The sequence below is a fragment of the Anabas testudineus genome, chromosome 22, assembly GCF_900324465.2.
Source record: "Anabas testudineus chromosome 22, fAnaTes1.2, whole genome shotgun sequence".
In the NCBI taxonomy this organism is placed as follows: Eukaryota; Metazoa; Chordata; class Actinopteri; order Anabantiformes; family Anabantidae; genus Anabas; species Anabas testudineus.
In genome coordinates, this window is record NC_046630.1 from 6208778 (window position 1) to 6234662 (window position 25885).

Sequence of the window (25885 nt, forward strand, 5' to 3'; positions counted from 1 at the left end):
GGTCCCATTTGGCTAATTGGTAAATGCTCTGCTTTCAAAAGATAAAGAAATAAATCCCACTTGCACAAAATCTCCTCTGCACAACTTTAAAATAATGTGCAGATGACTTTCCAAGTTGTTCAGTGATCAGAGCTTTAAATCCACTTTTATTCTTGTCTCCATGCTTCAGCTGACTGTGTGGATCAATGAGAAGATGCTGACAGCTCAGGACACTTCATATGATGAGGCCAGGAACCTGCACAGCAAGTGGCTGAAACATCAGGCCTTCATGGCCGAGCTGGCCTCCAACAAAGACTGGCTTAACAAAGTAGACCAGGTAAAGGCTGTGTGTGTATATCTTCTATGTTAGAGTGAGAGTTAGAAGTACATTTACACCTACTGTATATCACTGAACATGTTTTGTAGTATTTTTCCACACTATAACATAAACATTGCTCCTCTCTCTGTGTTTTTGTGGATGCAGGAGGGTCAGGAGCTCATGGAGTCCAAGCCCGAGTTTGAACCCATTGTGACGGAACGCCTGGCTCAGCTTCACGAGCTGTGGGACAAGCTGGAGTCCACCACCCAGGAGAAGGCCCGGCTGCTGTTTGATGCCAACCGCTCTGAGCTTTTAGACCAAAGCTTGGCAGACATTAAGAAGTGGCTCCATGAGCTGCAGCAGCAGCTACAGAGTGGAGACGAGGATGTGAAAGACCTGACTATTGCCAACATTTTGCTTAAGAAGCATCAGGTCTGTGTCTTTGTAGCATTACACTGTACCCCATCAGAGTGAATACATTATAGTTTTAGCTAACCAGAACCAGAACACCAGTTACAGACACCAATTTATGTTACAGTTGGTTTTACATTGATAAAAAAAAGCATGACCTGCTTGATAATTTTATCTTAGAAAGGTCGATTAGAAGACTCTTTTTGCATGTGAACAGCAAGGCAAACTTTTTGGTGGGTTTACTATCCACTACATCTTAATTATGCTGTTGAAAGGCTATTTATCTTTTTCTCTAATCATATGTCCCTGCACCAGATGACAGAGAACCAGGTGCGAGGCCGTGCACGGGAGCTGGAGGAGCTCCAGGAGGCCGTCAGGAAGCACGGTGGAGGCAGAGAGGACCAGCCCGAGCTGGAGGCTGAGCAGCAGACCCTACAGAGGGACTTTCAGCAGCTCCTCACACCACTGGCCCAGCGCAAGGGCAAGCTGGAGGCCGCCAAGGCTGTCCATCAGTTCTACAGAGACTTAGCCGATGAGCTTGTAAGCATGGATCCAATTTCCAAGCAAAATTAAAGTGTCGGCAGTCCTGGTTCTTGCTAATGATTGATAGCAGAAAATTATAATAGAGAGTATAAAGAGTGTTAGATTTAAGAGGAGGATTAATGTTGGCTTTTGAATGACAGCAGGATAACACCTTTTGGGACTTACATTTTCAGAAATGGTGAAGCCTGCACTTCAAGGCTGTGTTTTCTCCCAAAAATGATGTTATTAATTTTGAAATGAAATTTTCAATTACAGTATGTACACTCAGTATGCACCAGCTTGCTCTGTGAAATTGACTCTCCAGGTGAATCTGGGTAAAAGCTTTAATCCCTTATTGGTTTCACTGCCTAAATCCACTTTAGTTAGCTGGAGGAGACAGCTTAAAACTATTATTTTGACATTTTTTTAAAAGTTGTTGAAGACAGTTTGCAACAGGGTGAAATTTAAGAAAGATGGTCCTAACATGGCCCTTTAAGACCACATTCTAGTTTCTTTATAATCATAATCTTGTCTTCTTCTCTTTCAGCTCTGGATAGAGGAGAGGATGCCTCTGGCAATGTCACAGGAGCATGGCCACAACCTTCAAACTGTGCAAATGTTGCTCAAGAAGAACCAGGTAGGGATTCCTACTGAGAGAAAACGAGTAGTGGTTTGCTGTAAATTAAAACTTCTGTGGCTGGATTTAACTTGTCTTATTCATTAACTGATTGATTCTAAATGTTGAGGTCTTTAAAAAACAAAATAAAATCCCTACAGGCCATGACAATGACTAGAAAGTGTGATGAAATAATCAACTCATACACACACATTTGTGTTTCTGTCCTTCACAAAGGTCCATGAGTTGTTAGAAAACTTGGCTGTAGAGGGAGGTTAGAGCCAGTTGGATGCTATTGTATCATAGTGTGTGTTAATGCTGCACACTTACTGTCTTGTTTTCTGCTCACCAGACGCTCCAGAGGGAGATTGAGGGCCACCAGCCTCGTGTTGATGAAGTACTTGAGCGAGGATGGAGGATGGAGGCTGCTGCCAGCACGGAGGGCAGACCGGAGGCAGAGCGAATCACAGATCAGCTGAAGGAGCTGGAGGAGGCCTGGGCTCGGCTGCAGGACGAGATGGCCAAGCGAAGAGAGAGGCTGAACGGCTCCAACTTGGCCCAGCAGTACTACAATGACGCAGATGAGGCTGAAGCCTGGATAGGGGAGCAGGAGCTTTACATGATTGCTGATGAAAAGGCCAAGGTGAGGAGCACAAACAGTGCCACGCGTGACAGACAAGGAAGCAGGCTGATTAACTCAGGGAAGTGGCCGCAGATGTCGGAAAATCAGATCTTATTACCTAGATCAAAACATGTTGTGCAAATAACAAGTGGCGCTGCATGCATTAAAGCGATTACATGGTTAGGGTTTACTTCAATTAAGGTTACATGCTTTTTATAACTGGCTCTCATTTAGCTCATTTAGAATATTTTTCTTTTCTTTGACTGAGTGTCCTGTTTCTTTCTTGGATCATTTCTCACCTGTTTTTCTTCCACCTCCTCCTCCTTCTCCCGTCTCTCCAGGATGAACAAAGTGCCATGTTGATGCTGAAGCGCCACGTGATCCTTAAGCAGGACGTGGATGACTATACTGACTCCATCCAGAGACTAGCTGACCGTGCACAGAAGATGTTTGCAGAGGACCATCCGGATGGGTCAGTGCTTTCATAATTTGATGAACAACAGTGAAACAAAATTACATCTGAACAGTTTGTGAGAATGCTAATTCACACATGTTGTCCCAGTCAATAATAGCTTAGGCTGATAAGAGGTACAAGCATGTGAAGCGTGATAATTTCTTTTTTCTAATCACACGCCCCATCTAAGTAAACCTAAATCCAATCTCTTTGCATTTTTTTCTAATTTTCTCCACCCTTTTCTATTACCTTGTCTGCAGTGAGGAGATCATCAGGCGACAGGGCCAGGTAGATAAGCAGTACGCAGGGCTGAAGGAGTTGGCGGAGGACCGCAGGAAGAAGCTGGACCACACCTACCACCACTTTCTGCTATGCCGAGAGGTGGAGGAACTGGAGCACTGGATTGCAGAAAGAGACCTAGTGGCCTCCTCTCAGGAGATGGGACAGGATCTGGACCATGTCACGGTATTATACCAACAGAAGCATGCACTCACAGGCAAACAAATCTGAAAAGAAAAACCAAAATTACAGCACATATACAGTAAAGCACACAGACATTTTCACGGTATATAAATCTGTTCTAATTTATTTTATTGATGAGCACCCATGATTAGCACAGTTTACAGGTTTAAGCCACTTAAATATTTACTGTAAATCAACAATCATTGTGTCTGACTTTAAAATGGGCGGCCAACTTGCAAATAGTCTTGTGAAGCTTTTCGTTTAAAAAACACAACAAATTCTGTTGTTCTGTTTTTAAAAACATTTCTACTTTTTCACTTCAGCTTCTGAGGGATAAGTTCAGGGAGTTTTCACGTGAAACAGGAATGGTGGGACAGGAGCGCGTGGACATGGTCAACCAGACGATAGACGAGCTAATCGAAGGGGGCCACAGTGAGGCAGCCACCATGGCAGAGTGGAAAGACAGCATCAATGAGAGCTGGGCTGATCTGCTGGAGCTCATCGACACTCGCACTCAGCTCCTAATGGCGTCTTACGAGCTGCTTAAGTAAGCAAAACAGTATTGACAGACCAACCCATGAGCATAAACTTCACCAGTTATCCGGATTGCTGCCATTACGATTTCATGTCTAATCCTGTAAAGCAACACTATCTATCTATCTATCTATCTATGTAAAACTATTGTGAACGATGCTGATATCTAGAGCATCCAGAAAACAACTGGATGTAATAATGGTGTCAAAAAGAATAAGTGAAGAGACTGGGTGTTTGATCTCCTTTCTCTAAGATACTTTGATGATGGAAAGGAGCTCGTGGCTCAGATCCACGACAAGCAGAAAGAGCTGCCTGATGACGTGGGAGAAGACTTCAGCAAAGCAGAGTCCTTCCACAGAATGCACGCCGCCTTTGAGAGAGACATCACCGCTCTAGGCAAACAGGTACAACACGAGGGGAGCAGCTCTTTGCTCTGAAGGAAAACAGCAGGCAGCAAGAGGCAAACTCTGATGATTCATATCTAGAGGGGAGGAGAGAGTTACGCAATTTTGGCAACTGTGAAACTTTTGAGAACCAGTAGAATGGTTATCACTTTTATTTTGGTTCTGACAGGTCAATGAATAATATTTCCATCCTGCAATCTATTCCTCAGCTCTTTGTTGTGGTTGTAACTCAGCATTAATGTTTTAGTTGGTGTTGTCAGGGTAATGAATATTCTCTAAACAGATGTGCAGTCAGGTTAGTTACTGTCTGTTGGATGACGCATAATGCAACTGCCTTCTAGAACATTTCACTATAAAGGAGTTTACAAGAAAATAAAAGCCCTCATACTTTGTTCTGCTGCACTGTAAACTAGTTGATTTAACTGGTCAAAAAGAAGTGAATTAAAATGATTTTTATGATAATTTTCTTGTCCAGGTTCAACAGTTCCAGGAAACAGCTGCAAGGCTTCATGCCCAATATGCAGGCAATAGAGCAGATGCCATCCAGGCCACAGAACAAGAGGTGGTGGAAGCCTGGAACGGTCTGCTTGCTGCCTGTGATGGACGCAGAGCACAGCTGGTAGACACAGCTGAGAAGTTCCGCTTCTTCACCATGGTGCGAGACCTGATGGCCTGGATGGAGAGCATCATCAAGCAGATAGAGACTCAGGAGAAACCAAAGTGAGCACACTTCAGAAGGAGTCTATTTGTATTTGAAACCATTTATGTATAATGCATTATACATATAGCAATTCCATAATGAAACAAGTACATACAATAGTTAGATATATGATACATAGGGAGGTGTCATCTATGCCTCCTCCTTCTTCCTCCTTTGTTGTTTTCAATAAGAAGTTAGGGACATCTACTGCAATCTCAGGATGCAGGGATGACAATATCTCCCCCCTGACCTGTCGTCCTGACTCCCCCTTGCCATAGCATTTGCATTGCACTTTGTCTCTCCTATGAAAGGTAGACGTAGGATTTGAACCCCTGTCTCCCACATAGAGGGCAGTGATCTTCCCACTACACTATCCTACACTGTGCTATCCAGTCTCTATTTATATATATAGCAAAAAGTATAACATATATGAGAGACACTGTTTAATTAAAGAACTATAAACATAGATCTATAGAAGACAACTACACTGTTTATTTGTGATAGACACTACACTTGCCAGAGCGCTGCCATTACTGGTGCAGTTCCAGACCCCACCAAAAGAGGTAGCTAAAGTTCATGCAGTAAGTGTTACCACTTAATATCCATCCCTCCCTCGCTTCCTCCGTATTAGGGACGTCTCATCTGTGGAACTCCTGCAGAAGTACCACCAGGGGATCCGCTCAGAGATTGAAACCAGGGGAGCTAAATTCACTGACTGCATAGACCTTGGCAAGGCCCTGCTGACACGCAAACACAGAGACTCTGCTGAGGTGAGGAAAGACAGCTTCTTTTCATCCTCAGCTGGGACTCAAATTGCTGCTTTCATTAGATTTAATTACTTTTCTGGGAGTGATTGTTCTTGTCTGGCACAATGGAACCAATCGGATTGCCACGAAAAAAGAATTCCACTCATCTTACACTCATCAGGGAGGCTATAAAGCAAACACTAATTAGAAAAGGAAAAAGCCAAAAGAATTTAAATGAGCAATTGACCCCAGCCTAAATTTAACATTTGGTTAATTACTTCACAATGCTAATTCTTACAGGATAATAGCCAGTCTGGGAACTGAGTTGTTTAATAATGCTGACATGTAAGTGCAACTGTATAACTGCTTGTGTCAGATCAAAGAGAAGCTGGGGCAGCTGTTGAAGAAAAGGAAGGAGATGATGTTCAAGTGGGATGACAGATGGGATTGGCTGCGACTCTGTGAGTAAAACTGCATTTACCTTATTGGTTCTTTCTCTGTCCTTAAACACGTACAGCACCAGCTCATATATCAACTAGTGGCAACACACTACATTCAAAAAAACATTCTCACGATGACCTGTCTCCTCCGCATCAAGTGCTGGAGGTGTGCCAGTTTGCACGGGACGCCTCAGTGGCAGAGGCCTGGCTGATCGCTCAGGAGCCATATGTTAGCAGCAGAGACCTGGGCCACACTGTTGATGAGGTCGAGAAACTCCTCAAAAGGCACGAAGCCTTTGAGAAATCCACCGCCACTTGGGAGGAGCGCTTCTCTGCCCTCGAGCGCCTCACTACGGTATGAAAAAATGACATTATCATAATTTAGCTACAACCACACGAGTCACGACACTGGAGCTGCTGAAAAAGACTTGGAGAAAACTATTGTCTAGCCAGAAATATTGATTGAGATATCTCAGTGTTTCAGGTCACAGGATGACCAAGACACTGAAACACTGTAAAATAATCAATATCGCAACTGTAAGCAAGAGAGCGTACAGGAGTTTCATATTTTTACAGAAAATTCAACCCACCGCATTTATTTTTCTGAAACTTAGGAATCTCACATAGAATTTAAAATGAAGCTCCATGATGTTCGGCTGCTCAGTGAATTTAAATGTTAAAATACTGATTTAAAATTTAATGAAGCTGGCAGTATGGCAGTAATCTCTCTGGTTATATGTATTATTATTTATACTGTCATTAGTGATTCACCAGCAGAATATCTTCTGGATTGCATTACAGTTTTCCACATAAAGTGGAGCAAACAATGATAAGGCACTGAGTCCAATTCACTTGTGTGTTGCAGCTGGAGTTGCTGGAGCTGAGGAAGCAGCAACAGGAGATAGAGAAGTTCATTAAAGAAGAGCCAAGCTCCTATATGGACAGCAGGTATGCACGCACAGAGAGGTACACAAGTATTTGGTGATTTTTACAAAAGTCTGGTGATAATTAAAACAATTTCGAAATTCTGTTTTGCACGTTTTTTCTGCACAGGTGTTTTGTTTTTATCTTTTTAAAGTTACACAATGGGAACAAATACACTTGATGCTATGGGCCTCGGAAAGGCTAGAAAAACAAAAAATACAGAATATTACTGAACCTTACGCTTTAAACCTTCAAGCCGTGACACACCACGTCTGCCTCTCTCACACACCTGCTGCTCTGAAAGATCTCTCATGTAGACCCCATGCTGCCTTCTTTTCCCCAGGAGGGAAGACACAGGCTTTGTAGAAGAATCTTCACAGCTCTACACTATTGAGGAACAGACTCTGGTTAGTAACTACACTCATTCAGCCCTGTCCTCTGTATGTTTTCGTGTTATGACCTCTATTTAAGCAAACTCAAGCAAAAGTGCTCCTCCTATTTATATTTTTAAACAACTATACTGGCCTGTTGAGAACATTTGTGCCCAGATGTATAAATCAAGGACACACTCTGTTCTGCCTTACTCATGCAGGTAGTTTTATTGATTCATAAATGGCATTTCGCCCGTCTCATCCTGTCTCTGTGTTGGTTTCCACTGTATCTCTATTTTCTCCTCCAGTCTGGTTCTGGTGCAGTTGAGCCCAGTTCAGGTCTGTTGGAGGGGACGGCCGGTGACACGACAGTGCCCATCGAGTCAGAGATGAGAGAGAGTGGTTCTCTGGAGCTGGAGCCCTCTGTCTCACTAGTGACACCAAAAGAACCAGAGAGGGCTGCCACCATGCCCGTGGAGCCCCTCAGAGCACAGACCGTGCTGCAGGAAGGCATGCTGAGCCGAAAACACGATGTGGAGGGTTCAGGAAAGAAGGCTTCAAACAGGTACATGATTAGGACCATTAATCCAGTCTGTGTTCAGTGACTGTTCCACAACATGTGCGCTACGCTTCTGTTTAGGGTACCACTCTGCAGTCGTCGTAGAAATCATGACTTAGATTTTCATATAAACGCAGATGACACCTAGCTGTTCATCACTTCTGGTTCAGATGATTAGAATTCTATAAAAAACTCAAACTCTGATAGAAATTTATGGATGACTCACACTGTATCTCCATGCAGCTGGACTATTTTAACACACCGTTGTCACACTGAGAACGTTATTGGTCAGTTACAACTCGTACAGAATGCAGCAGTGTGTGTTCTGCAAAGACAAAGACACACAGAAGAAATGCATAATTTAATATTAATAAAAATCTACTTCACTAATCAGCTAATACAGCTTTTTTCAGAGCAGTGAGCTGCTCTGACAGCTCTTCTCATTTCTCAGTGGAGTGCTGATGCTGTTGTGACTCTAATGTAATTTGGATTGAACTAAAGTGATCTTACATTATGGGCGGAAATTAGCTTCCTGAAGTATTCAGTATTAAGCGCTGCTTTTTTTTCCTCCTCACTCTCAGGTCATGGAACAACTTGTACTGTGTGCTGAAGCCAGGTCAGCTCTCAGCCTATAAAGATGCCAAAAGCTTTGGCCACGGAGCGACGTATCATGGGGAGGACCCCCTGTCTCTCAGTAACGCCAGCTGGGAGATCCTCACCAACTACAAGAAAAAGAAGCACGTCTTCAAACTCCAGTGAGAATCTCTCCTATTGACTATTACTTGTAGTTACTGTTGATTTGTTAAAGCACACGGGACCTATGCATAGGACAACCTCAGGTTTTTAAGATCCCTTCAGTATGACAACTACTTCTTTCACTCTAAGTTTGCTTTCGGTTCTCTCTCACAGCCTTGGTGATGGCAGCGAGTATCTGTTCCAGTGTAAAGATGAGGTGAGTTTTTAATCAGTAAAACAACACTTGGCTGCTCTGAAAGCATGTAATCAACTTTTCATCCGTGTAAATCAGTGGCCACAGGGTGTACACACTGAACATACATATACACATTTAATTTAGAAACTGTTTGACATTTTCTGACAACATTTGAGTAATTTAGCAAAGTTATTTGTGCAAGTTGTTCAGGTCTCTGAATTAAAAATAACTACAGGGATCATTAAGATTTCTAAAATAAAATATTTCACAGCTAAGCTGTTTATACATTATCCTGATTTAGCCTCACAATCACCTTCTTTAATGCTTCATTTTTTTAATGGTGACCCTTCCACTTGTTCATTTACTTCATTTAAGGAGGATCTCCAGCGTTGGAGCCAGGCCATGGATAAGGCCGTTCAGCCCGTGGCGGCAGAGGAGGAGTCAGGGCCCTCAGGGGGCAAAACACACAGCCTGCCCCCTCCCTCCTCCTCATCAGCTGCCCTCCCTGAGCCGAGCTCTGCCAAGAAAGACAAGGAGAAGAAGTTCAGTCGCTTTGCCAAGAAGAAATGAAAGGAGATGAAGGGGGGTTGCCAAGGCAACTTGGAAAGAGAAAGTAGTATTTGTGTACAATCAGTCAGAGCGAGCTTTTTATCACTAGCTTTTTTAAATATATTATTTAGAGAGAAATAACATAAATATTGTAGTTTAGATTAAACCAATTATTTGTTTGCCTGTATTTAAGCCAGTGTATCATCAGCAAAGATCCACTTTTTTCTTTGTGTTCTTTTTAACAAATGCCAAATTCAAAGCATTATATTAAAGCACAGGAATGCTCCTTTCACACTCAACCAAAGAATGTTTGTAAAACTTTTTGTTTTTGTTACTTTTGCGACTTTTTGCTCTAGACATGCTTTGATATAGCTATTTACAATAGGAGAGCCTGTAATGAAGAGAGGGTGACTCAAGAGTACTGACAAACTCTTATTAACCTGCCTTATAAAATGGTTGTGAACTGTAATACTGTGCTGTTTGAATTTGGAGCGCTAAATGCTAATCACAGCATCAGGCTGAACTCGGCAAGCTTTGCGAATGCAGCGTCAAGACTTGCTGAGTGAAGCGTAGTGCAGAGCTGTGCACTGCAGGTATGCAAAACTGTGACTGTGACTGTTCGAGATTTTAAATCGGTGACTGACAACATACGAGCCGTCACCACAATCAGTCCATTTTGACTATAATCGCAACTGAGCTGCGGCAGTAATTGTTTCTGTGAACCTGAAATATACTCAACACTTGTGTATTGAACCTTAAATTTCATATCTATTCATTAACATATAAACATATTCAGTATATATATCTACAGATGCATGAAGTATGTTTTACGTTAGTTTGATATGGTGCTATTGTGATATTCTTGAACTTTCAATCAAGACCAACTTGACCTGCCTTTCTTGTCTTCAACTTTGGCTTATACTGACACACACACACTCTCTTTGTATAGCAGCTGAGGAGTATATTATAAACACGGCTCAAAATCAGATCTTATTGTGAAAAGCCCGGCTTGAAATAAGTTCAGCAAACCAGGATTAATCTGCAGGTTAAGTCTAGTTTACATCAAGACTTTAAAACACACAGACCTTAAACATTAGGCACCGCTCACGCCAATTCACAAAAAAGAAACTGGGCATGCTCGGACAAAACAGATGTTTGCACATATTAAAAATAATACAGACACAGAATATTACATAAAATGTTAAAACTGCCGTAGAAAAGAAAAGAGCTGGTAACGTAACAATGTGGGTCAGTGTTGAGTTTAAACTTTAACAAAAGACTTTATCAACTATCTGTCTAGATAGAAGGGATATGACAACATCAAAGTAGACCTTAACGAGGTCATTTATGTAATAAACAGAGAATAAGATAATTAGCTTTTTTCCTAGGCCTGCGGTCATGTGAGTCTGAAAACGGCCCAAACAGGAACTGGTTTCACAGAAATGGATTAACTCTAACTAACAGAGTCTAGATGTCTAAAGATGTCTAACACTTTAAACCAGTCTAATGTCTTTGGGAGACCACCCCCTGGTTAGTTTAAGGATTAAGACCTATAGTTAAGGACTTACCCATGGATGCATTGCCGAGCAGGCCGACCAGGCACGGACTCAAGAATCTTTACGTGTCTGACCTCCAGGCGAAAAGCAAAAAAACAACACAACCGCAGAGACACAAAAGACAACAAATAGATGTAAAACAGCCAGTTACAAAATTAAAAAGGAAAATTAAAACGAAAAGAAGCACAAAATGACTCCAGAAACCCCAAACACACACGTCAACAAATTGTTTATGGTTAATCTTCATTTTGCATCTCTTACAATAATCGAGGTGGTGGAAACACAGCTCTGGTCTCACAAGCCAGACTTAATTTACCACAATAGATGTCAGTTTATACCCAGTAGAATATAAACCAGGTGCTACTGTTTGGGAATGAAAGCCTACACCACTATCAGAGGTTTTACGGTTTCATCCAAAGTCTAGGACAAGTTATGGATCGGATGAATCTCGACTGCTTTTCCAAACCACGCAGCAGGACCAGGCATGCTCTTAATATAGCAGGAGGTAGCTGAGGGGATGTCTTTACTATGAATGTAAGGGGAGAATTTACAAAGACGTGGGAGTTTCCACAATAAAGCCATTATAGAATAATACATTTTAGTTTATGCATGTATGCAGGGAATATAGAGTATGTACCATATAGGGAACTGCATTTCTAAATGCTCATTTGTCACCAGGATGGTGGCTCACACACAATCTCCCACTGCCGTCTTGCCTTGTACTGTGGGCCGTGTGTCCCTGACCTACGATCCAACTCAAGTGACCTCACTGAAACGATGGAAGTCAGGTGAAAGATACTGAGACTGTTTAGCTCCAGTTGATTTTTTGTTATTAATAAATAGGACATGATCTGTCTAGGTTATTTACCATTATTTCTATATTCTCAATGTTATATGCAAGAAATACATGTTTCCACATGCAGAAGGTCAGCAGCAGAACATCACATCTATGCTAGTAACAGTAGTAAAAAGTTTCTGGTATAAACGCACCTCAGAATGGTTTGTGACACTTGCATCACATGTATTCAGTCTTGTTTTTAAAATCGGTCACTATCGCTACAGAAGCTCAGATCCTGAAACTTTCCGTCACCTCCCTCCCACTTTGTTTATTCTTCCACCTCTTCCCTACCAGCCTTTTCTGTTCAGTGGTTTTTAATCTGCATTTTGTACTTTCCAGCTATGTAAAATATCAAAATGTTAACAGCAAATAAAGCAAATACATTTTGAGTATATAAGATTTAAAATAAACTTCTGAAACTATAAACTTTGGGTGTATTTGTTAACCTCTTAATCTCTTTTGCCATTTTGAAATTCACACCCACAATTTTAAATGAAATCCAATTCCATTCATTGTTAACACATGAAGAAGGTGCAGTGAAATGCATTTGAGTATAGCTTTATTAAGTACAAACAATTTAACAGAGGCAGGAGTAAAACTAAAGGCGTTTTTAACTTTGTGATTTGTTAACCAAGCAAATTTCAGATAAGGCGAGCTGCATATGAACATTTTCAAAACAGACAAACTGTTGTATTTACATTCTAGTGGCTGTTGGCAAAACAATGAATAAACAACCTGAAGACAGGGAGGCAGCCTTAAGCTAGGCTAATTGGATCTCAGCTGACAGGTAACAGGCTGAGGATAATTACATATAGAAACACAAAGCCCTGAATAACGGTTCATTTCAATCTTTACAAACTCAATCGCTGTATGCCTGAAGCGGAGCATACCAATCATTTTTTTCTTCAAATCAAATAAACCAGAAGATGCATGAGGGATATTTTCAGCACACTGTATAACTTTATCATTAGCCAATTTTCCACAGCGAGACCTTAGCAGAGCTCACCAGCACTTCTTCTGCGTCTACATTTAGCCCTTAAACAACATTCATTTACATGCATACTTTTGGAGCACGCTGCCCGTGGCAATTTCTCAGCCTGGCCACAGCTCTGACAAAACAAATGATGCTTTCCACCATTAGATATTATTGTTCTGTATATCTGCAGTGAAAACTGGATATTTACACAACATATGCAAAAGGAGGTGATTGGCATAGTGGTTGTTACAACACAACCATGGATCATGTACGATGAACTGCCAGGGCTCCTGCTTCCAGTATTTCATTTCAGATTAATTTCTTTTTTTGTTTTAAAAACAGCTGCATATACCATAATTACAATGGCCAAGGCAGCTAATATGAGAAAGGTGGTGTTAGCCTGCATTAGCTGTTAAATTTCCTCTTATGTGCTAATTTATAAATCCCCATTAACCAAGAGGTAACAAGAATAAAAAACACAAAACAATGAAATTAGATTAACAGACCGACTGCAGACAATTACTGAACAGCTACAGTAAGTTTCAATATTTACATCACTGAGTGAAAAACCTCAAGACACACTAAACATGAAATACAGCAGTTGATCCTCTGATGACAAAAAACGATCTTGTTATTCAACCACTTTTCCACATTCAGTGTTAGAAAGTAAACTAGATTTGTCCAATGAGGTAAAGATAAACATCCTAACTAACCCTCTTTCACTTTGAAGGATAGGTGACACTACTGTATGTTACATTTCTAAGATTTGCAATAACTTTCCCATCAGTCAAAAAAAACAACAACATTAAAATTGCTCTCTCTTATTCGGGGGCAGGTGCTTTGAATTCCAGCATGAAAGGATTCGTCATGACTCTCTCTAAAGCACAATGTTTGATATTTTTTAAATCTCTTACATATGAAATGGCACAAATGACATGGGAACAAAGTGTTAAAACGATAACTTTATTCACAAGTCATTTCTGCTCAATAGAAGAAGAATTAAATAAGCATATTATCTCATATAACACACAATACATAAACTTAATTATACAATAGACAGATGTTAAGATGCATTTGTTTCAAACCAAGGACTATGTTTTATCATCATACTATATGCAACTGTGTCAAGACGGGACCAACAGAGGGTGATAAATTAAATGTGTGCTGTAGATCAATATGGACCGCTGACCTCATCCATACAGACCAGAGACGCACACATAGACAGAGACAGGTCTTGATTATAAGCAAATACAGAAACAATAAGAAAGAATAGCAGGTGACCTGTGCTACTTCCCTTCCTTCAAATGGTGTGATATGATACAACGGCAGGCCTGGTGCATTATTTGGTAACAACCAGCAGTGATGCTCACACTGCTTCTCTAAGTCCAGCATGACTATGAATGTTTAAGAGATGTGCTGCTGGCCAATTCATAAAATGTATAAATGTTTTCTATTTACATCGTTGTGCAATGGAAACAGACACATTGCTGGCAAAAAACAATTTTACATCTTTTTTAATGTTGTCAAAGACAATGTGAAGTGTGTGTGTGTGTGTGTGTGTGTGTGTGTGTGTGTGTGTGTGTGTGTGTATGTGTTGTGACAGAGGCTCTAGGTTGATAGATGAAGCTGACAGAAGCACGGCTGTTTGTCTATTTGATGAGCTTGTTGGCTCTCTGGTTTGCGTCATCAATGCGAATTTTATTCATTTCCGCCTGAAAGAAATACGTAACAAAATTAATTACAAAGATATTGAGTCAGTACTTACATTAAATGCATTTAAAAACGTATTCTATTAACTTCTATAAACAGGTAATGGGCTACAAAGTGGCATCACTGTTCCACTGATTTACAGGTAGCTGCAACATGTCAACATATGGTGCAATGTGCTGACAAAGGAGAGGGCTACTGGATTAACATGGATGTAAATAATGCAGGAGTTAAACTCTTAACCAGTTTCCAATAATTCTAGCTGGAAGTATAAGTAAGTACATTCTGTTTATATGAGCTTAAATGATTAAAAGTTGTTATGAAAAACATTAAAATGCAGACTTGCCTTGTCAATAATGCCATCAATCTGTTTGTTCTGCTTGTCAATCTCATTGCCCATGTCCACAGCCATATTTTTCAGATTGCCAATGATGCTGCCGACTGCATCCAGATTTTCCTCCATCTCATCCTCACGTGCATCATTGGTTATCCTGTACCACAGATGTAAAATTGAATTTGTCAATGTCAGTATGTCACATGACACGAGGACAATATTTAAATGGCATCATGTGCATGACAACACTACACTAAAACATTGATAGAGACGCAAAAAGAGCACCTCTTGATGTATGGGCCTGACGCCGCAGAGGCATTTGTCTGAGCAGCCTGGCCATTGCGAACAGCTGACGGCTGCCTTGACACAACTTTTGAGCCATTGGAGTCACCGTCCCCCTCACTTCCTCCAGTACCCCAGGTACGCTTGTATCGTGAGTCGTGTTCAATAGACGACACCCTAGAGGAAAAAACAAAGTCACAACCAATTAGAAAATGTTAACATTAATACAAGTACATGCATCTCTAAATAAAAGCATCCACAAGAGCTTTATTGGAATCACAGATGTTCATAAATCAGAACAAAGTTCAGAGTCCCTACCTTATCTTTTGGTATTCATCAAAGAATCCTCTTCTCCAACGTGAAAGCATTTTGGGAAGATTGTTTGTTTAAAACTAGGTATGGTTTTATGACATACACACACGGAGAGCGCAAAATGCTATGATTTGATCCAGACAGTTCAGAGTGTGCACAAAACACTGCACCTGTCATGTGAAGAACTTTGCACACTGATGTTTGTACTAGTTCATAAACTATTAGATATCAGCATCTTCTAATAGACATTTGTCCTCATATCATACTCTTCTGTTACCAGCCACACCAAGTGTTCACATGAAAGTAACCTGACTGATCAATGTAGCCTCAGAAGCATCCAGCACAGCGATCACATAAGTTCTGCCCCATGTTTTAATGGTTTAAATGGTTAGTAATGGTTTATCCCATCAGTTTCACATGGCAGGCAGCTCTAAAAACGACATTATTATAGAGCATCGGTTAGCTTTCCTATGGCGAAGAAGCCAGAAGTGGGAATCTGAGCTGTAGCACATTTTAAATAGAACAAACTACAACACCATAGTTAAAATCTTTCAGCATCAGATTATATTATTCATTTTCAACAGCATAATCTCCAGTTTCCAACTAGGGGTGCAAAAAAAAGCCACAGCCACGTTTTTGAGCTGTAACTACAAATCATACAACAGCTGAGAACTAATTTCATATCCCATGTAACATTAAAACAGTGTTGTGAACAAAAAACTAAATGGGATAGAAATGAATAAATAAAATTCACACATGAGCTGCAGCAGCTCTGACTGTACAGTGTACCTGTCACAGGGGCAAACACAGAGTCCACAGCACTTGGAGAGGTCAGTGAGGTTCTTCTCGGCTTGTCTCATGTCGTGGTTGATCTTGTCCATGCCCTCCTCCACATTCCTCAGCTGTTCTAAAGCACAAACACAGACACACCATTCCATGTCAGATATCTGTTTTTGTATCCAGGTAGTTGGGGCCTTACTGTTAATTTTGTTTATTACACCTTAATGTAATCAATTAAGAATAGATTCAATTAAACTTTATTGATCCTTGTAAGGATTCTTTGCTGGGTTCAATAACTGGGTCATTAGAGGTACAACAAACAAAATAAAATAAAATATTGCAGGTCTAATAACAAATGATCACAAATTCACATTTGTAAAAAAGGGAGCAGATGCCTTGGACAGCATTTATAAATATATTTTATCCTTCAGTAGAGAGATAGCTTGTACTGTCACTGCGATGCTTCTTGCAGATGCAGATAAGCACCTCTGCCGCTTTATTTCATGTACTATAGTGCAGAGCCTGAAGTATTAGTGTAATAATAATCATTTAGATTACAATAGTTTTACTGGTGCACATGCACTTATGGACTAGCAAAGAATTGCTTCCTATAAAGGAACAACAACAACAACAAAAAAAGAGATCAGATTCCCTGACTTTCCCGTGAATGATTCAAAAAGCAACAACTACAAAAATAAATAAGTTGTATAAATACTGTACCTCCTTGCTGGTCCAACATCACCATGGTGTTGATGCCCGTCTGTTTGCTCTGAAATCACAAGTTTCACGTATTAATTTAGGATTTTGAACCTGAAACACTTCACATTAGACATGTCCTGACTTAATCTAAACCTAACAATGGCCCCAATATTTCACTGTACAGGGGAAATCTTCTCTAACCTAATTTCAAGCATTTCAAGTTTTATTTTATGAAAACTGTAAGACAGGACATTGAAACACCATCGTCGCTCATTATCTCAGCGCAGAGGGGCCACTGAATAACCAACATGGACACACTTTCTGGTGACTGATACAGGGCTACATTTCATATGATGCTGTGCATCGTGTCAGTAAGAGCAGAACTGTAAGCCTAACAGTCTCACCTCCTCTGCCATTTGCAGCATCCGCCGTGTGCTTTCCAGTGACTGAAAGAAAAAGACAGGTGTTAGAAAATAATGAGGAGTGTGGAGCTTTGCTGGCTAATAGCACTTTGCACACAGAACTGACTGGTGGTGAACTCACACCTCACTTTTTTCTTGCAACATGGTAATGTTTTGGTAACCTGTTTTTCTTCCCTTTGTCTAAACATTTTTTCCAGGAATTGGTAAAGTCTAGATTGTTTAGGCTGGGACAGAGACAGGGCAAGGTCTCATTCAAACCAATTGATCGGTGTGAATGTGGCAGAGAGGACAGAACAGAAGAGAACAGGACAACAGAAGGGTATTAAATGGAGACAATAAGAAAGAAGAGATAAGAGGGTAAAGTAAAATGGAAAGATGGATGTGATAAGAACATGTGCTGGAAGCAACAACATTAATATTCATTAAGATATGAAAGTAAACAGCAACACATCTATAAAACCAGTTCTACGCTGTGATAGCATACCAATTTTCATCTGAGATTATGTATTTATACTAATCAGGTTAAATTTGGTTTTCTTGTCTTTGGGATTTAAAAAGTTTCTAAATTCTCAGTGAATCAGTCTGCAACAAATGATTAGTTTAATTATGTTTCTTCAAATTTCTTGTTCTGTCTTAATAACAGACCAAAAATCAAAACATATTCAGTCTCTTATCAAACGAGAACTGAAATTCAGCTCTATAGCTTATAAGACTGTTCAGGCTTCAGGAGACATGAACGCTGATTGTATATTACTTATTATATCTATATTACAGATAACATATCTGTTATTATAAGCCCTATTTAATTTGTTTATTTACAATCTGGTCTGGAGGTAAGATGTGTTTTTGTACATAAAATATATTCTAATACAAATTCACAGTTCTGCCAATTTCTCTACAGTACATCATGCATTTGACACAATCGTATGCGATTTGATTCCTGTCACTGCTCCTTAGCTCTCCCTGATCAAATAAGACAAAAGTTACCAATCTACAGCATGACATAGACAAAAAACACACATGCACGTACACAGACAGAGTGTTAATGACAAACTGGAATGCAGTCAGTTCAGGGGAGTTACGCCTCTGTGTCTCTATTAATAGCAAGTGCTGTACAGTGAGTAGAGCATCCAAAGGAGCAAAGCACGGAAGCAACTCAGGGCATGACTCCATTGTTACCATCACTAATGAATTGTTAACAAGAGAGAGTTGGGACCTGATTTCTCATTCTCTCTGTGTTATGTTTGCTCTGAATACATTAATCAGTGAGTTGAGAAAGAGACAAACATGAAATTGGCGAGAGGGATGTGTTGAGCTCAGCCAGGTTCTGTTGGCTTAGCCAGAACATCACTTGGGTGGATAAACATTACATTATGTCTCCTAAAATCCTAAAACTTGGCTAATTAAGCCTGAAATCACTGTCTTTGCCAGATTTTCCAGATTGCAGTGCTGTGACAAATCTTTGAGATACAGACAATGACATGGTGTTTTCATCATTTGTTTGCAATGACTCAAATGGAAGCACAGTTAGGCAGGATATAAGCAGGTTTTAGCAAGCTAGATTGGGGGCTCTTTTTTATTTTACATTAAAGTCAAATGTTCTGCTGCTGTAGTATTAATTGGCTGCAATATTTCAGGATGATTAAGAAGTATCACAGCAACACTGACTTTAAATAACTCAACACAATGCAGACAGCATCATTTTTAATGACTATATTTTCCTATATAAAATTCTGATGTTGTCCAGATACAATGTTAGTCATGCTCTGAGTGTTTAAGGTATGAGCAGTTACCAAAACCCAGAGTGGTAAGTAGCATTAGCAGAGGGACCCTCTTACGCCCTGTTCCTTCTATGATCTCCTACGTCAATGAGGAAGCAACAGGAAGGAAGAAAGACACAAAGAGAAAATTTCAGGTTAAGTCAGAAAAATCCCAGTTATGAAAAAACACAAAGACAATTAGTAGAGTCAGAATTACAGGAAGGTAAAGTACACAGCTACAAGCCCAGTAAGAGTAAGTTAATTTGCCTCCATTTGAATCAGATGGCTGATCATATGAGACCCTGGAGTACTGATTAAACAATTATCTCCTTGATAAAATGCTTGGATATAGCTGACAACATTCACACTGTCAAAACCACAGAAGGGTAGGGGAGCTATCAGGCCAAATTAGGCATAAAGCCTCAGTTGCTTCCTATTAATGCCTGGCTTAATAATCAACTGTGAACGCAATGAATCTAATTACCCAGCCCCTGCTCATTCAGTGCTATACTGCAGCATACTGCAGAGTGTGTGTGTTGTTTGATGTCATATTGACTTTCAACTAAGCTAAAATTAGCTTTCTTCAACATGGTTATGGTTAAAATGATTTTTTCATGATGATGATGATGATGATGACAAATCTTGATTATTCTGTGCATGGCTAAATTAAATATTTCAATAGTACTGATCAATTACACATTTAACTGAGTATATATTTTATTATCTGCACTGTTATTGCTTTGAATTTTGCTAATTTAAGTATCTGTAGATAGAAATAGTAGAAATACACATATACATGAGAAGATTAGTAGCATGTTTATGTATTTACACCAAACATAAAGCTACAACAAGTGGGGAACCTTCTTAGCTTTGCCTAGTTTCCTTTGTAAGTTAAAGCAAACAATACAGAATAGATAAATAAAAGAGCTTCAGAGGTTCAACGTGTAAAACTCTTAACACTTCTTCTTAGATGCGAGTGCATTTGTTTGCATCTTATCTAATTATGTTTTGCACCTGAAGTGTCCTGATTGCTTGTTAGTGGATAATTACCATATCAGTTCTAGTGATTTTGACATGAATTAAAGTAAAAAAACAGTTTTCGCATCCAACATACATTCACTGCCTGCAGGAATACGGTGAAAGGTGTCTGCCAGTTCTACTATTCACAGAGAAAGTGGCTGCGATGAGCTTAAATCTGGTTACAAGTCTTTACTTCAGCTGTTTGTAAATTCAGTTCCAATTGTGTACTAATTATTGCTAAAGTCATTCTTTTTAAAGCTATAACTTAAAATAAAAGTTAAATTTAAACACATTTATTTTGTACTATAAGCAGAACTGCTGCACACATTGGGATATAATGGCAATGTACCAGTTATAACCAAACTATTCAACAACAAGAGAATTATTTAAACATATTATTGATGTTACTGATAAAAGCAAACCATCTGTGTGCTCAATATGTTTCAAACACTCACTACAGCTCCTGTTGCAACTTTCATAGCTTGGGCATTTAATACTGAGTAGATTATTTGATACCAGTTTGAAAGTCTTACTCAGACGGAAACCGAAAACGAAGGAGAGGGAGATTCTGAGATTCTGTGTGTGTGTGAACCACTCAGTACCTCATCAGTCACTTGGTTGGCCCTGGCAGTCATCTGCTCCACAGTCATTTCTTCCATTTTGCTGCTGTCGTGTTTGGAGGTTCCTCCTGTGGCACCAAGTTCAATATTTTGCGGCCTGCAAAAAAGACAGAGTTCAAAAATCACTCAGTGAAATCACATCAGAAAGCATAAATTATCATAAAGCTCTGACTTTGAAGTATGTTACTATAAAATATATTTGTCTGTACAACACCAAAAATAAAACACTAAACACTGCTGAACCATAATACATTTTTAATGTAGTTAAAACAGCAAGTTACATAATAACTTTGATAATCATATTAAAATATACACAATTAGTAACACAAATTTAATAAGTTTGGAGAATGTGAGTAACATGTACAGCAATTTCTTTAAATGCTGTAAGCTCCATATTAAAACATATGTGCAATACTATATAAGTTATTGTTAACACCCATATTCAGTCAGTTAGACCTAATAGTTAACAACTGCCTATCGGACCTTAAATATGTGGTTTCAACTGAATACTTCTCATAATATATAAAATTACTGGTATTGATTTGATATATTATCTAAATACAATTCTGTAATTTATCCAATTGTTTGGTCACAAATGAATTGTGCTCCAAACAGCAGATAATAGGGGTGATAAAGGGTAATGGGATCACATCACCAACAAAACACACAAACTATAGCAATGATGACGCAAAAACTTTCATTTTGCGAGTACTCTACAGTAGTTCCTTGTTGGTGGGAAGCCTAACTACAGTGTGGCCAGTCGAATCAACAATGAGGGAAGTGAGATATGGACACTGTGATAGGGAAATAACCAACTGCGTATGAATATGCAAACCTTTACTCAGGTTTACTACAATACTAAGACTAGACTAGAAATCAGTTTTTTCACTATAAAACAGTAGGGCAATAAATTATAAAAGACAATTAGGCTGTTAAAATGAAGAAATTAGAACAACGTGCTACACCCAATTATAGGTTAAAGATTGCTCAGGTGAGAGCAGTGTTAAAAATGTTAATCTTACATGGCTCTTTTTAATATTGTTCATAAACAACAACATAATGCAACTCAAGTTTGTGTTTCTGATTTCTAAAAATAGCATCCCAGTTACCCTCATTTTATCTTACTTTAACATTTTATCAGAGTAAAATAAGCAGCAAATGCTCTTCGTTTATCATAGAGATAAAGGAAGAGCATATCAATATTATTTAATGCGATTCTGTGACTTCTTAAGTGACTGAATTCAAGGCCTGTACTACCACAGCAGCACTGTAATACACATCCACCATTTGTAAGTATAGCAAAGCAACTACGGTGCATTAAATAGGCACAAATGTCCATCAACATTAAATACATAAAACAAAACATGTCGGGTACTCAATACTACAAAAAATATTACAGCTCAAGACCAAAGCCGCTGACACTGTACTCATCTTATGTGCTCATCTGAAGTATGAATCCCCTAATCACATCAAGACAGAGTTGCAACCACATTTACAGTAAAGGCTCAGTGCAGGCTTAGCTCAACATTAAAATTTCATGCTCTTGCGCAATATTTTCAACAGCAGGGCAGTCACAAGGCAATACAGTGTTGCAGAGAATTGTTAGCAACAGGAAGTGTTAATCATGGTTGGTCTTTAACAGCTGTAATACTGAATAATTTCCCTCCCTTTTGGTTGAGTTTTAACATTTAAAAGGGGAAGAACTGACTTCAGTAGAGGTCAGAGCAAAATAATTAGAAGTAAACAGCCCTATGCATGAGAGAAAGGTAAGAAGAGGATTGTACAAGTTACAGGTAACAACAACATTTACATTCAGTCATTTGGCAGATGCTTTTATCCAAAGCGACTTACAAGTGAGGAACAAGGCAAGCAAAACAAAATCTAAGCCAAGGAGAAGCAACAACAATCCCTGCAGTACTTTCAGAGACAATATTGCAGTATATGATGTAAATGAGTAGAGATTATTACTATACAGTCAGGCAGAAACACCTTGTGGGAACAGAACTTGAGTAACAGGTGTGGTTATGTTGTGCCTGTCTAGATCCATTGGGAGACATACTGCAAGAACTGAAGTCACCTGTAATCACAACACTATCTAGGCTAAATAGCACATACAACTCCAATTCAAACTACATCTGATTAGTGCGTAAAGCGATGTTCATGCAGTCCAGCATGATAGCATCTAGAGAAATGAACAGCTGCATTAAGTAACAGCAGCATAAGATTGTCATAAGCAAAGAATTAAGCTTGTTTCTTGTGGTGCAGAAAGACTGAACTGTGAAGGACGCAGCTTGTTAACCATTAACAACTCTTCCTTTATTCCAAGTCTAGGGTTTTTAAATTCCAACAGACAGATAGATCAGGAAACAATGCTTAACGCCTGTTTCCTTTTCAAGTGACATTTTCCTGTTTTGCACATAACCTCTGAACTTCAACTCCACTTTTCAAACCTACGGCAAGTAAACATCCTGAGAAAAAAAATAGACGAGGAAAATGGATTGTCTACTTGGCAGACAGTTGAGAGAATTTAATGTTGTTGACACTGCCGTTTTTATTTTTTGGACAGGAGTGCGCTTGGTTCACAGAGACTTGACTGCTTTTTGTAACTGATTATTGGACTTGGCAAGAGACTGAGTTTTCAAATGTAACACTGGAGGACTCCTCCATAGACCCTGAACTATGTAATGCAAGCAACAACAAGCAGCTGAACATGTCAACACTGAAATTTGCAATTCTTAGTATAGTCAAGTATTGATTCATCCTCATGATTTAGTGATGAGAAGATTACACCAAAGACACTCAGGGGGTAAATACTATACAATTTCAGTGAGCCCTGTGTTTTCACACTGCACTATCTACAACACAAGACTGTGACACTTTAGTTCACAACCACAGAATTAATTTAACAAGCCTAAAAAGACCTACCGACTCATGGTGAAGTTTCTTCACAGCACAGGCAAAGAGTGGCTAACACAAGAGCTCCTACAGGGAAACACATTTCTTGTTCTTCTACCCAAACCTGTTCCTCCAGATCTCACATTGGCTCACAATCTTTCTTATTGTCATCGTGCGGTTTTCACATTTATCTTTTTCTACACTGAAACATATCTATTTTTAAAATATATTTTCCATGCAGCTTGTCCCATTTGATTAAAGTGTGTAATATTTTGGACAGGATGGCTGACTCATAATGCATTGTGTATAAAAACAAACAAAAGGGCAAGTGACATATTGCTGTACAGACAAAACCTAAATCATGAGCTTTTATTTTAGGACAAAGCTGCAAGAGTTTCTCACTACAGCTGCTACTTATAATAGAAAACACTGGATAAAACACATGGCAACTTATTCATAGGTTAATTAATCATTTATCATCACACCTGGCAATTGCTATCTCACAAGAAGGGTGGTACATTTAAATGCTGAGCAACTATTTAACCTGGGTCACTTGACAAACAAGTGGTGTTCAGCTTAAATGGGACACATGAACTAAAACCAGCCAAGTCGGAGCAGCCCCACACCCAACATACGAAACTCGTATCTGTAAAGTCCTCAAAATAACACTTTTAAACGACATAGAGAAGCGGTGGAAAATGTGCCCGACAGTCTGTCAAAGCAGATTAAAGTTGTCTTACATTGTCAGAAAAGTTGCTCTTGTGATCAAGTGTCATAAACGGGGCAGGACCCGGAGGGCAACTTGTTCACCTCCTAGCTAAAGTGCTACTAGCTTGCTAACTTAGTTAGCTAGCTCAGTTCCGCTTTCCTGTCAAAAGCCTAATCACGCCACTACTCAAACAACTATGAACTAGTGTTGAAAGGGAGAGAGGGACATTTATCTAGGGAGTCAATACTTACAGTTAACCCTCCTTGTTTTAAAAATGAGTCCGCAACTCCTCCTTCTTCACGGTATGTGAACTTGGCGCAGACAACTTCTGAATTCCTTCAGTGGCTCTGCGAAGTGTGTCGGTTGGTGCCTTTAAGGGCTGTCGGAAATGTCGCCACTCCAGGACAATAACAGAAGACAGGCAGTGCGGTGTAAGGGGAAAACTTCAGATCATATATTAAAGGAAAAAATATGACACTTAAAGAGGGCAGTAACAAAGTATAATCAGTCAACTCTAAGTAAATCATTTAAAGTAAATAGAGCAGTAAGTTATTATCATATATGCCTATAATATTGTCCTATTTGAACTAATATGTAAATAAATAAGAATTCATGTATATTTTTGTTTATCTGTCAGAAATTGTTACACTACTTTGTTTTGTCCAACCAGTAACTCAACTTTGTTAACACATTGTATGATTTGGCTATAATAAAATTAGGATAATATGCACATTTGGAAAGGCAGAGGTATGATTTTTCTGTATTTGGCATTACTTTATAAATTATTAAAATAGTGTAGTAATTTATTTTATATTATCTAAATAATTTATATATGTACAGGCTATTTTATCTGTATTTGTAAATTAGGTTTGGTAGCATCACAAAGTATTGTACTTTATGAGCTGTATGTGTGTGTTATCAATCTTATAAATTTATCTCCATCCACAGTTTCCTTGCATTCTGTGGAATGACAATACAGCTTCTTGAATAATAGCAGACAAATTCAGTGTGTCAGAAATTGTAAAACTGAAGAAATTATACAATACAGTACAATGGACAAGAAGAAGAAAGCAGCATAAAAGTAAGGCCTTACATTTTGTATAATGTGATTTTATACCTTGGTATGTATAATCATCACAGACAGTTTTATTTGTAGTTATTTATTTTTATGTAAATAACAATTTGGCTAAAATGTTACATAGGAAAACAGTCCAGGACAAAGTGTGAATTTTCTACTGCCTTGTCCTGGTTGCTTAAGCGGTTGTATTTCTCTGCATATTCTCAGAGGAATGAGTCTTTAAAGAACACTTAAACGCAACACATGATGGTGCGCATGTCCTGTCATATGACTCTAGAAAGAAAAACCAAAAACAACAGAGGCGCTGCTCATTCTCCCCACATGAGTGCAGCATTTACCCTTCACCCAGACCTC

At 39.3% G+C, this 25885-nt stretch overlaps 2 protein-coding genes across 6 annotated transcripts in view; one reads left to right on the forward strand and one right to left on the reverse strand.

Annotated features, from left to right (window-relative positions):
- Positions 1 to 12344, forward strand: part of sptb (spectrin, beta, erythrocytic) — a 33935-nt gene extending 21591 nt beyond the window's left edge. For 2 of the 3 annotated variants that reach the window (XM_026339188.1, XM_026339189.1), the window contains exons 19-37: positions 170 to 316; positions 464 to 730; positions 1025 to 1249; positions 1779 to 1868; positions 2200 to 2490; positions 2811 to 2941; positions 3184 to 3388; positions 3709 to 3932; positions 4173 to 4323; positions 4799 to 5043; positions 5655 to 5793; positions 6146 to 6230; positions 6368 to 6564; positions 7075 to 7157; positions 7477 to 7540; positions 7813 to 8069; positions 8645 to 8818; positions 8973 to 9015; positions 9370 to 12344. In XM_026339188.1, coding sequence (XP_026194973.1) covers positions 170 to 316; positions 464 to 730; positions 1025 to 1249; positions 1779 to 1868; positions 2200 to 2490; positions 2811 to 2941; positions 3184 to 3388; positions 3709 to 3932; positions 4173 to 4323; positions 4799 to 5043; positions 5655 to 5793; positions 6146 to 6230; positions 6368 to 6564; positions 7075 to 7157; positions 7477 to 7540; positions 7813 to 8069; positions 8645 to 8818; positions 8973 to 9015; positions 9370 to 9564 — 3213 coding nt within the window. In that variant the 3' untranslated portion in view covers positions 9565 to 12344. Of the gene's footprint in view, positions 1 to 169; positions 317 to 463; positions 731 to 1024; positions 1250 to 1778; positions 1869 to 2199; positions 2491 to 2810; positions 2942 to 3183; positions 3389 to 3708; positions 3933 to 4172; positions 4324 to 4798; positions 5044 to 5654; positions 5794 to 6145; positions 6231 to 6286; positions 6565 to 7074; positions 7158 to 7476; positions 7541 to 7812; positions 8070 to 8644; positions 8819 to 8972; positions 9016 to 9369 lie in introns of those variants that run through there. The other variant, XM_026339190.1, reaches the window with a different exon arrangement.
- Positions 12345 to 12479: 135 nt separating this feature from the next.
- LOC113148240 (synaptosomal-associated protein 23) lies at positions 12480 to 24824 on the reverse strand. 3 transcript variants are annotated; one of them, XM_026339854.1, is made up of 8 exons: positions 24705 to 24824; positions 20832 to 20946; positions 17432 to 17473; positions 17049 to 17097; positions 16338 to 16455; positions 15240 to 15413; positions 14967 to 15111; positions 12480 to 14625 (listed from the first exon to the last, which is right to left on the reverse strand). In XM_026339854.1, exons 2-8 carry the CDS (start codon positions 20886 to 20888, stop codon positions 14563 to 14565), a joined length of 648 nt encoding a protein of 215 aa, XP_026195639.1. In that variant the 5' UTR covers positions 20889 to 20946; positions 24705 to 24824; the 3' UTR covers positions 12480 to 14562. The 3 variants fall into 3 exon arrangements, with proteins under 3 accessions (XP_026195639.1, XP_026195637.1, XP_026195636.1); XM_026339852.1 differs by lacking the exon at positions 24705 to 24824 and adding an exon at positions 24485 to 24653; XM_026339851.1 differs by lacking the exon at positions 24705 to 24824 and adding an exon at positions 23775 to 23860.
- Between the last annotated feature and the right edge of the window lie 1061 nt (positions 24825 to 25885).